At 45.6% G+C, this 12673-nt stretch overlaps 1 protein-coding gene across 11 annotated transcripts in view; it reads right to left on the bottom strand.

Annotated features, from left to right (window-relative positions):
* Nucleotides 1-884: 884 nt before the first annotated feature.
* LOC117256774 (calcium-dependent secretion activator 1) overlaps nucleotides 885-12673 on the bottom strand; it is a 101046-nt gene continuing 89257 nt past the window's right edge. For all 11 annotated transcript variants that reach the window (XM_078168959.1, XM_078168925.1, XM_078168951.1 and 8 more), the window contains 2 exons: nucleotides 1333-1437; nucleotides 885-1245 (listed from right to left, as the gene is read on the bottom strand). In XM_078168959.1, coding sequence (XP_078025085.1) covers nucleotides 1069-1245; nucleotides 1333-1437 — 282 coding nt within the window. In that variant the 3' untranslated portion in view covers nucleotides 885-1068. The remainder of the gene's footprint in view (nucleotides 1246-1332; nucleotides 1438-12673) is intronic.

Here is a 12673-nt window from a genome sequence, read left to right as displayed (position 1 = left end):
CCACAGCTCTTGCATATTACAACTGTTGGCTTTCATAAGGCAAAAGCAAGAATGAATCCACCAGCTAATTCACACAGAAAACAGAAAGCGTTTGGGGAGGGTGGGAACCCACAGGCATGCAGCGATGGCTCAGAATGCAATGTACAGCATTTTATATTTATATATATATTTATATAATATATACAAAACAACAGTGAGACCCAAACAAATGCCAGACATCTCATTCTACACAATTACAGAACAAAGACAGACCAACTTTTTTTTTTAATAAAAAAAAATATTTTTGCTCTTTTCTCTGTAAAAGTGCAACTCAATTAAAATAGAACCTGTTTCAAGGCCTTTTAATGTTGAAATAAAAATAGAATCTCCCAAGTTATCAAAATGGAGCTATGAGAATATTGCATCTCTAGAATACCCACTCGTTGAAGTTCATGATTCCTGTTGAACCGTGTCTAATTAGTAATTGAGATAAGATCACATAGCATTGACACATGATAAAAATGCAGGTCTGGACTTACTGTCGATGTTAATAACAGTGAGTAGACGACAGTGTATCTGTAACAGCCGTAAACAAATACAGAGGATTATTTTTCAGTTTGAAGCAGTTGGCATTCACTTAAAAACGGACAAGACAAAGAAAAGGGTCCACACACTCATCATCACGACAATGTACCATTAATGAATGTAGAATACGACAAAGAAGCGCCATATAGGTTTGCATTGGACAGGGACACACCTATTAATCTCACTCAACATTGTCAAACAAATGGTTCTCCATATTGCTTAGTAACACATAGAAATGAATTTAGAAATGAATGGATCAAAGATAGGTGCTATCTTTATCATGACACAGCTAAACTGCCAATCATGGTTATTTTTTAACATTTTTATTTTGATTTTTCCTCAGTATAAGTACTATTTTTATAGTTAATAGTTCCTTCATAGGCATTTCGAGCTGACAAAGAGGTCCTAGAGTGGCTATCTGAGTTGGTACATGCATCGGTAACCAGGCTAAAGTCAAAAGTGTGAAAGGGGGGTCAGGGTGAGGGGGGTGTCAGTGTACGGGCTCTAGTCGTCCTCTTCATCCTCCTCGTCGCTGTCCTTCATGGAGATGCCCTGCATGCCTCCTTCCCTCACTGAAGCAGTGGCCTCCTCCACGGTCAGCCTGTTGCGCACCGTGTCGTACATCTTACTGTTCAGGGTGGAGTCGAGGACGCCCTGCAGGCGGAAGTCCCGGTACTTTTTCTACGGGAGTAAACAGATGTGTCATCACAGGCTTTCCGCAAAGAATTCTAGGTGTTTTCACGACCCAGCAGGCGATTCCTGTCTCACCTTTGTGATCCTGATGAGGATTTTTAGCTGGTAGACGTGGAGCTGCTGATCCATGCGTTCAGTGAGCCAGGTCCCCAGCAGGTTCATGGTGGCAGTGTACCATTGCTGAAACGAATAAACACAACACTCTCCAGCAAAACACACACTCACACACATACTCAAGACATCATAACATAAAACTAAACCTTTACGACACACATAAAGAACTGCAGCTAAACACAGACAGTATACAACGATAACATTGACTCTCAAGCACCCTTGTGTGTGTACTCAAGCATCACTTCAATAAAACCCACTCGCAGCTTCAATACATGTGAGGCGGCGTTTCATCTCGCCCACTTGTACAGTACGTACACCAGTTAGTGAGGATTAATGTCAAGTCTCTATCCCACGTCACAACACAGACACTCTTGCATTTCATGAGTCAGAATCAGCGATCAATGCAAGTTAACAGGCTGCGTTAATGTGAGAATGATGTCAAAATAAATCTTATCAGCTACAAAGGATCACAAGCTACAGTAAAGTGTGCTTGTTTCAACTGTTTCTTTTAAACATGCATTATAATTTAAGGAAAAATCTTATCTATAGTTGCCTTCTGTCTTCTTTTAAAGCTCCTGAAAACTTGGTTCCCAAAAAAGATTGTTCTATTACTTAAGTATAAGTGACTAAATAAGCCAAAATCAAGTTTGGAAAAACAAAAAATCATCCTTAGATATTTTTACGAAGACTTTAAAACTAAAACTGAGCTGAGTTGCTTCATCAGGACTGTGTGGGTGTTCTCACCGACAGAAATGACCAAGACTGTTCTAAGTTTAGCATAAAATTGTGTGTTAAGGAAATGGTCAGTTATTTTGGGAAACATGCTTATTCATTTCTTGCCAAGGGTTAAATGAAGAAATCAATACCACTCTTTTGTCTGTAAGCTCAGTACAAAGTTAATGTCAGCAGCTGGTTAGGTTAGCTTTGCATAAAGACTGGAAAAAGGGGGAACAAAGCCAGCCTGGCACTGTCCTCTGTCTGTCTGCCAGCTAATGCTCACTCATTAGCACTTAACTCGTTTGTTTAATTCATACAAACCAGACCCCACAAACACAGCGCAGCCTTGCCTCTATTTTTCCCAGTGGCCACTCAGGGTGTTGCAGTGGAAAAATCCCCTGCGGTCCAAAGACATTTTCCCCACAGACCACCATTGTTAAAGAGAGGCCTGTAAAACTGTTGACAGGACACCTACAAGCGCCAACAATCATCAAAATGTAAAGTCTATGAGCAGGGCAGGAACTCGCAGGCGGGGCCAGTGTGAGAAACACTACTGTACATGTTCAGTTGGGTACATACCCCTGAAGTAAACCCAGAAGCTAGAATCTTTTTGTTGCATGCACCAGGCGAGCAACGTCACTGGACTGAATAGACGCCATGTTAGGGTCCAATATCTATTTATTATTATACATGCATGGTACAAACTCAAAGGAAGAAACTCCAGGAAGTTACTCTCTTCCAATAAAACGCTGAATTAATGTTTTTGCACTTCAGTATTGCAACAAATAAAGAGATGTAACGTATTAAACAGGATTCATACTTCTGTGTTGAATCTATGCCATACCTACAGCATATACGCCTAATGTGCACCTCCCCAGGAATGTAACTACAAGTTGTAGTGCTGCAGACCTCCTGTCTTTTTTGTAAGCTTTTCCCTTTTCCCTCAGTGGAAAAAAAAAGCTTTTATTTAATTTAATTTCACAGAAAGGTAACAGTAAATTGTGACGATAAAGCCTCCACAAAATGGCATTTTAAGTCGTGTGTGTGATTTATCCTGGCTTCATATAAGTACAAGAAATCTCTGCTAGTCACTAAGGCTTATTTAAACAATGTAAAATGCCATAGGGTTGTGCTAATAACGTTAGCATGTTGTATTTGTTTGAAAAACAGTTGTTCCCTTTCAGTCGATTCACTCGGTACAACACATATAGTATGGGATATCACGCCCCCCCCGTGGCCTGACTGAAGAAACCTCTATTCACGCCTTTAAGGCAGATGATCTGTGGTGACGCATGTGAGGCCCCGCCCGCACATATATACCTGCGTCGCCACAGTCATTCTTCAGTTCTTACGCTCTTCACCTCGCTAAGAACACCTCTACCGAGTGGGTTAGCTAGCTGCTGCTAGTTAGCTCTGTTCTATAGGCTACTGCCAACGCGAGATTAGCTTAACAGCCCCTGTTGGTGTTAGCCATCGGCTACCCGCGGAGCGCTAATTTCGTGTGTATTTTCAAGTACTATTCATCGAAGAGTTTTGTGTCTCGGTATGAGCACCAAGCCTAAACAGGCGAAGAAGAAGTCTTCTGTTCGCCCCTGTCCTCAGGGGTGCGGCTTCTCTTTGTACGACAAGGACCAGCACGAAGCGTGTCCCGTCTGTCTGGGAGTCCTCCATGCTAGGAGGCCGTTGATTGAGCCCGGGTCTTGTGCGTCTTGTCGCCAGCTCCGGAGCTCAACCCTGGAGAGGCGGGTCACGTTTGTGGAGAAAGTGCTGGGGAAGACAACCGTTTCACGGCAGGACCCCCTCCTCTCCGAGTTGAGGGACCCAGCTTCGATGACGTGCTGGACATCGGTTTGGACGTGCACGGCTTGTCGGAGGATGAACAGGAGGCTTTGTTGTCAGGCCAGTACGCCGCCGCTGCTGCGTCGGTTGACCAGGACGACACATCCTTCCTCTCGCTGTACCGCCGTGCAGCCGAGAAGCTGGAGGTGGAGTGGCCCTCTCCCCCACCGGCTCAGAAACCGTCGCGGTTTGCAGGATTTTTCCTTCCCCCCGAGCCGACGACTGTTAAAAATAGTCTGCCGCGGTCAAGCCGCGGTCTACCCGCGTCACGGTGCCTGGCTATGGACAGTATTTGGACCTGGATCGACCCAAAAAAGCGGGTCTGGTCAACCCTCCGCCTATGGAGCCGTCCCTGGCAGCCTATCTGGCCCCGGCCCAAAACCACGGTGTTGGCGGCCCCACTACACTCCCATCCAAGCACTGCAGGTTCTCCGCGTCGCAGCTGGAGAAAATTTACCGGGCACAGGCAGGCACGGCCCGTGCGCTGAGCTCGGTCACAATGCTCCAGACATATCAAGCCATATGCCTGGCGGAGCTTGGGTCACTCATGCCTTCCGACAGTCCACTGGCCCCTCTTCTCAACGAGGTTAGAGTCACTACGGATTACATCCTCCGCGTGTCCCGCTGTGCAGCGCTCTCCCTGGGCAGAGGGATGGCTTCTACAGTGGTTGCGCAGAGGCACCTGTGGCTGACTCTTTCCGACGTTCCGGAGAGGGACAGGGCTGTTTATTTGGATGAGCCAGTGTCTGCTCAAGGCCTGTTTGGACAGTCGCTTGACGCTATTCAGACAAAATCTGAGCTGAGAAAGAAGCAGACAGAAGCCCTGCGCAGCATCATCCCCAGACGTGATGCGAAACAGCAGCGGCCTGCCAAGCCGACACCGCCGCCTCCCCCCAAGAGGGCAGCGCCGCCTGCGAGTTTGGGCTCCCAGCCGGTGAAGCAGCAAGCGCCGGGCCAAACCCCACGTCAGTCAGCTTGGAGCAAGGGTCCGCCACCAGGCCTCCAGAAGGGTTCAGCGCCTAGGAGGAAGAAGCCGCACTCATCCTAGCTCCGGGAGTGGGCCGGGAGGGGCTCCAGCAGCAGGGAGACACTGCTGCCCCTCATCTGTTGCCGCCAAAGAGGCTGCGTTCATGTTTAGTTCTGGGCGAGAAGCATTGCACTCCCCTGACACCGTCTCCCAAGCACAACCCCCCCCCCCCAAGTGCCCCAGTGTTGGTGCCTTCTGTTCACTGTGTGAATGTTGTAAATGTGCATTTATTGAACTCAATAAAGGTTCCGTTTTGTACCCAAAACAATACCAAATGAATAAACCAGGTCAAACTGGTGGTGCCGTTCCCCTCTGGCACGCCAGGGGGCGACAGCCCATTCCCTACAGTGCTGCAGGTCAGTCGGCTAGCTGTCCATCTCCTTCGGAGAGGAGGTCCGGCCCCAGGTTCAGGTGGCCCGGGTTGGTTGTGAGGGAGTGGAGGTTGCACCCATTGGTGGTGAATCAAATATGGGACCGGTTTGGCAGGGTGGAAGTGGACCTTTTTGCCTCCAGAGCAAATACCCACTGCCCCCTGTTCTTTTCCATGACAGACCACAACGCTCCCCTAGGGATGGACGCGTTAGCGCACACATGGCCCGACACGCTTCTGTATGCGTTTCCCCCAGTGGAGATGATTTTGTCAGTTCTGGAGAGGGTGCGCCGACAGGGTCTCTCTCTGATCCTGGTGGCCCCTCACTGGCCAGCGAAGTCATGGTATGCCGAGATAATAAGTCTGCTGGCAGCGAGGCCCTGGCAGCTTCCCCTCCGCAGGGACCTCCTCTCCCAGGCGGGAGGGGAGGTGGTTCAACCGCGCCCAGAGCTGTGGCGGTTGCATGCCTACCTGTTGAAAGGTCCAATCTAATAGCTAAGGGTCTGCCCCCAAGTGTGGTGGCAACAATCCAGAGTGCGAGGGTGTCGTCAACTAGGGGTTTGTATGCTTACAAATGGCGGGCTTTCGAGCAGTGGTGTCAAGACCGAAATGTACTCCCATTTCAGTGCTCTATTGTGGATGTTTTGACATTCCTCCAGGAACTGCTGGATAAGGGTCTCTCTTTCTCCACAGTTAAGGTTTATTTGGCCGCTATATCTCCATGCCATGTTGGTTTTGATGGAGTGACACCAGGCGCTCATCCTCTTGCCATGCATTTCCTAAAGGGAGTCCGCAGGCTGAGGCCTGTGATTAAACCCAGCGTTCCCTCATGGGATTTAGCTTTGGTGCTTGAGGCGCTTTGTGGACCCCCATTTGAGCCTACTGAGTCTGCAGATATGAAGTTTCTTTCATATAAGACAGCACTACTTCTCGCTTTGGCTTCTGCAAAGCGGGTGGGCGACCTGCATCTGTACATCCCTCGTGTACTCAGTTCGCTTCGGATGGCTCTAAGGTTACATTGCGCCCAAATGCAGCCTATTTGCCTAAGATTATCCCTGCAGCCTATAGCTCTATGTCGTTTGAGCTTCTGTTCCCCTCCGTTTCCTTCCAAGGAGCAGAGGAGGTTACATTTCTTGTGCCCCGTGCGTGCGCTACGTACTTACATAGACCGCACACAGAGTGTGCGTTTATGTGACCAATTGTTTGTCTGTTTTGCTAATCCGGCTAAGGGTAAAGCTCTGTCTAAGCAGCGGCTTTCTCACTGGATTGTGGAGGCTATCTCCCTAGCATACAACAGCAGGGGTCTTCCATTGCCTCACGGTGTGAGGGCACATTCGACCAGGGGCATGGCAGCATCATGGGCTTTATTTAAAGGGGTATCTGTAAGTGATATCTGTGCTGCAGCCAGTTGGTCATCACCGCACACTTTTGTCCGGTTTTATCGTTTGGATGTGACAGCCCCTTCGGTGGCTCACTCTGTCCTTTCTGCTGGGTCCACGATGCACTGAAGTGCTGGAGGTGGACTCCGGTTCGGTGGCTGCTCTGTGGGGCGTGTATACATGTCCCGTACTATATGTGTTGTACCGAGTGAATCGACTGAAAGGGAACGAAATGTTATGACTATAACTTCTGTTCCCTGAAGGAGAGGAACGAGGTACAACACTAGGTTGCCCCGTTGCGCAGCTGGGCTCGGTGAAGAGCAGCTATCGAACTGAAGAATGACTGTGGCGACGCAGGTATATATGTGCGGGCAGGGCCTCACATGCGTCAGGCGTAAGGCGTGAATAGAGGTTTCTTCAGTCAGGCCACGCGGGGGCGTGATATCCAATACTATATGTGTCGTACCTCGTTCCTCTCCTTCAGGGAACAGAAGTTATAGTCATAACATTTCGTTTTGTCGGGTGAACACTGTCAGTTGCACTGGAGCCGAATTGCGTACTTGTGTTTGAAGTTTGTGTTCTAGGTGTGATAAACTTTACAGCACTTCACAAAAACCCCGCCACTAACTAGTGTTTTGGAGGTGTAACTGCAGAGTGAGACATACACACCACCGCATAAATATAAATGCGCACAACGACGTAGGCCATGTGCGTAGGCTACAGCGTAGACTCCGCACAGAGCTGACGCACAAGTATAAACTGCCTTAATTCGGACATGTTCCTCTACTTGTTGCTGCTCCCTCTCTCTCCTCGTCCGCTCTTCAGTTTCAATGAGCTCTGCGTCCGAGTACGTCCATGTTCAAATAAATACGGGCAGTCATCAAATTCAAATGGCTCATCCAGATCCAGTTGGCTCTGAAATCTCACGTTTCGCGAGATTTGAGTTGTTGCAGGAAGTTACCGCTGGAGTGACCTTACAAATGCGAGGAGTTACTCTGTTTGGAGTAGTCATGGCTGAATTTATGCCCGATTTTGACCAACTGGATCTGGATGAGCCATTTGAATTTGATGACTGCCCGTATTTATTTGAACACGGAGTACACAGACGTACATGGACACTACAAATTGAAGAGTGGACGAGGAGAGAGAGGGAGCAGCAGAGGAACATGCCCAAATTCAGCTAAAGGTAAACACAGACGTTTATTTCTCCTTTCCGTTATGTTGTTGGATAATTATACTAACAATCCGAGCCTATCTGTGTGAAAAAACTGCACTTTTAGTGGACGTATTTTGACGAGTGCCCTATTATTTAATATAGCGCACGCTCACGGGCTGCAGGCAGGTCAGCCCTAGCTTCGTACCGGAGAAATGTCAAATATTGAACATCCTATCACTCATTTAGACAAAAGTAGATCGGAAAATAGGGCCCAGGTTGAAAAAAACATTAGTTCCCCTTTAAATGAGTGAACTTTAGAGGAAGTGGCAGGCAGATTTTGTTACCATTTTGGACAGTCAGTCAGGCTAGCTGTTCCCCTTGTTTCCAGTCTTTGTGCTGAGCTAAGCTAACCGTATCCAAGTTGAAGCTTCCACTGAGGAGATATAAGAGGGGTGTCCACCTTCTCACCTAACTCAACAAGAAAAAAAATTGGCTCGTTTCCCAAAATGGTGAACTTTTTCTTTTATAGCAAAAAAGTTGATTAAGAAAACAGGTTTTCAGGACCTTTAAACTTATTAAACAGACAGGCTCACTTGCCTAAACTCACGCGTTACATAATCACTTAAGAATCATTTAAGAATTAAACATGAGAATTGGTCCAAGTAAAATTGTACCATTATGATAATTTAATTCAGTTACATCACTAAAATAAGTTTGAGTTTTTATGAATTTGGGCCTTACTCTTTGTTTCAGTAAATGTTGCCAGCACACACAAACACACACACCCCACCAGTGTGCATCCACACACACCCTGCGCTAACAGCACTCTGAAGAACTGAAAAGAGCAATTTTAGAGGAAATACTCAGAGCACTGATACTACTGTTCTGCTACTTGAAGGAAATAATAAAACCGAGGGAAGTCATAAAAGCATTGACAGATTTATCTGTCTCACACTGTAATTACCCTCTGAAAGTCAATATTTTGTAAAAGCTGCATGGCCCATCAAATATTGAAGGCAATTACTTAGCCTTTATTTATAATTTATTCAAGTAGAAAATGCCGAGCTGTATTTAAATACCCTACACTGACGATAGAAAACTACCACTGTATGGAGGATTGAAATTATAGTTTTGACACGAGTCCATTAGCAAAAGAAAAATAGAATGAGAGTGAGTAAATGGTTAGCAGGCAGGGAGCAGCGGTGCTATTTTCTTGTACCTTTTCTCTGCTTTGCTTTGGGCGGCAGTTACCCAGACTCTTTAAAGTTACAAGAGAACAGCACCCAAGTCTAATAGAAATAGTTGTCACACCTCCAGTTTCAAGAAAAAAGAAGTCAACTTTAAACATGTGAGTAGGCAGGAACGCAGAGGAAGCTTTCTCTTCGGCCTGAATCAGAAGCGTGAGGATTGAATTTGTTTGGTAGTTGAGGTTTGGAGTCAAGGTTTGTTTTAGATTAGGTGAATGGTTGAAAGGTTTGAACTTGAGGCCGGATATGCAGATGCCTGTCCACTTCACAGTCGAGTTGAGCGTGCAGTGCATGCAGACCTCGCAGGTGGGTGGGTGGCAGAGTACGTGCTAAGGAAGACTGCTCTATGTGCAAATGAGGCAGAACTCTGAGGAGGAGGGTCATGCTAGAAGATGTACACAGGAAGATTATTTGACTCTAAAAACCATGCCAACCAACATAATGTGATAAAACAACGCAACGCAACACTAGAGATAAGTGCCACTTTTTGAATAGAGGAGGCAGCAGGAATGGTGTTAATCAGAAAAGAGGAGATAAAAAGGATTGAAATTAATTAGTGAAAGAAAGAGAGATAAAGTAGAGCCTATGCAACATCTAGGAACTGTTTGTCACATGCATGCAAATGGATGGATGGAGATGCATTCAAATGAAAGAGAAAAACATAGACATCCTTGAGGTAAAGCAGAGTTTAAAATGCTAAACTGAAACATTCACAGCTTGAGAAATCTTCAGAAGAATTCAACATGACAGTGCTGAGTAGGATTTCGGAGCACTTTGGGGCCACACAGAGGACACGGGGGGAAAACTCCACACTAGAAAAAACTGACAACACAGACGGAGACGGAGGGAAGCTAGTGTGGACCTCAAAGACGAAAAAGCAGACCCACCTCACAACAGCATCACTCCTCACTCCAAAACAAAACAAAACAAATCATATTTATCTGGCACAAGACTCCCGCTCCTACAGCCAAACACAAAATATAAAAACCAAAGGGAGACTTCTGTGTATCTCTCAGACATAAAAAACTTCACGTCACTGCCTCACAGAACTGAGGATCTGTCAAACACACAAAGCCGTCACACACCTTTAGAGACACAGGTCTGTACAAATAGTTTCTGAATGACATGAAGCACACACATCACAGCATTATGTGTCGTTCGAATCACACATGGAGGACACATTGCTGTCAATGTATCCCGTTAGGATTATGTTTTTGTAAGACAGTGCTCTCTTCACCTTCTAACACACTGGTTCCCAACCTGTTACACACATGTCCTACCTACTCAGACGCCCCCCCATAACACAGGGTGTATGTTTCTTTTAACTGTAAGCTGTTTAACCTGAGTCACGTTTCCTTCATATTAGTCCTAAAGGCTGCGGCACCAGGAAGAGCTGCAACTGATCTCAGAGGAGAGGCTGCAACTTTTGCTTGAATAAAGACATCTTAAAATGATTATTTGTTTATCAAATAGTGGCAAATGATTTATTTTTTGTCAATCAACAGATCAATTAATCACCTCTAAATATAGAGCTTTCCAGAGGAAATGTTTCTGTTATTATGTGTGATGAAGCCATCCTCGTCTTAGTGAAAAAACAATTAATAAATGATTGTTGCCTTATTAATGAGGTCAATTATGTGTTGTGTCATCATACATCATAACATACATTACTTTTCCCTCTTTAATTAAAGGAGCTGTATACCACATTCAGAGTATTAATGTAGCAGCGAACCAGTATTTTTCTATGTAAGGATATAGCGGAGTAAACACTGAGCGGAGATTGAAGACACTACTTCTCTGTGTATGTTGTAATCTGAGCTTCTCTGTGGTTTGCTGTGGTAAGCCGGTCCGGCTCATGCGATGGTTACTCCTGATAACTCCTTCCCGACCCATGGTAACACAACCCCCCCCCCCTTGTTGCTAAGCAACATTAACAAGCACCAAATCATAGCCCATTTAACTGAGATAATGAGCTGATCTTCTTCTAGGTGCTGTTTATAAGTCTGTTGGCCTATCGTCCCTCGAACAGATATAAAGCTCTGACAGCTCTGGACTAAAATGATCAATGTTTCCATGTTTACCACAGACTGATATTTAAGGAAAAAGGGAAAGATATCTGCCGGCTGTGATTGGTTGATCCTCATCACATGACATGCGATGCACGCTGCTGTATTCCAAAAGTTGAACTAGGTTTATCTCAGGGTGCAGCAATCGCGCCCTGAAAAACAGGCACTCAGGAACAAGTGTATGCGTGTCGCTCTGGCTTCACTCTGGTGTTTCAGTGCCTGCTGCACGTCTGCATAGAGAACAAGGAATTTGAGGGTGCAAGAAACGCGACATGTGTACGGCCACTTAAGGGTAATATGGCTGCTGATTTCAAGATAAACCTTGATAAAAGTCCCGATGGTTAGCATTAGCAACCATGAATTTGAATTAGCATTCAAAGTTTAATTTTCATTGAAACCATGTTAAATTATTACGCCTTTGAAAAACTCAAATATTGATGCAGTACAATCAAATATTGTCCAACATCAACCAAAGTTAGCAGGCAGGTGCAGCCTGCAACGTGGGTGTGTTTTGTGTCACTGGTGAAAGGCGGTGACAGCGCTGCAGAGATTTTTCAGCCTTACAGTTTACAGAGTGGGCGTGCAGCCGGCCAACCCCACTGATGCTACTGGTCTCTTGCCCCCATCTGCAGTGACAGGCACTCAAGCAAGCATTTCAAAGACTGGCTGATTATTGGATCAGTATAAATAAAACTTGGTTAATTTATGTCAGTGTGTTTATCTGCATTTTCTAAGAATTTTCTACACATCTGAACAATACTGCCATAATATTAATATCAGTGATAATTTTGGTCATTGTAATTGTGGTACAAAATTTTCATATTGTTTCATCTCTTCTCTGAATGTCATACAGTACACAGCTTCTTTAAGGTTGTAGGTCCCGTAATTTCCATCACTACTTTAGTATTGCTTTCTCTCCCATCACACTGATTGACAAGGTAAAACGCTCATGCTCTGCTACAATGTTTTCATTACCGTTATGGAAATGCAAGTTCAGATAATGTAGTTATACGACAGCGCAGCAGTTATTGTTGATGTTATACTCAAGCTGGTGCAACAAGCAGCTGAAAGCATTTCACAAGGAAAAAAAAAGTCTGAGAAAAGTCAGGAAAAACTAACATTATTTTGTGTAGTAGAAATGTGTCTCTTCTTCTTTTCCTATCCTGCAAATCATCTCATGACCCTTTAGATTTATCTGGCTGCTCAGTTTGGTCCTGACCTCCAGGTTGGGAACCACTGCTCTAACAGACGAAGGGTATACGACATGCCAGCCTCAGAGTCTGACATCATTGTGTCACCCTGGCCCATCCAACAGTGCATCCTTCACCCCGCAGTTCACAGAGAAACTTGCACGGGTGCTTCACTGTGGACTGAGGCCAAGAGGGCTGAGTGTCATTTATTCAGGAGGCTGACATGCTTTATGTGGAAAGTATCTGAAAGCACAGAGGTGAGCTAGGAAAACAGAAGTAAGTGTGCTGGTATGTGATCACTATGGATAGTT

The sequence above is a fragment of the Epinephelus lanceolatus genome, chromosome 1 (assembly GCF_041903045.1).
Source record: "Epinephelus lanceolatus isolate andai-2023 chromosome 1, ASM4190304v1, whole genome shotgun sequence".
Lineage (NCBI taxonomy): Eukaryota > Metazoa > Chordata > Actinopteri > Perciformes > Serranidae > Epinephelus > Epinephelus lanceolatus.
The sequence above is the reverse complement of the archived record's forward strand: the minus strand, read 5'-3'. Positions and strand labels throughout refer to the sequence as shown.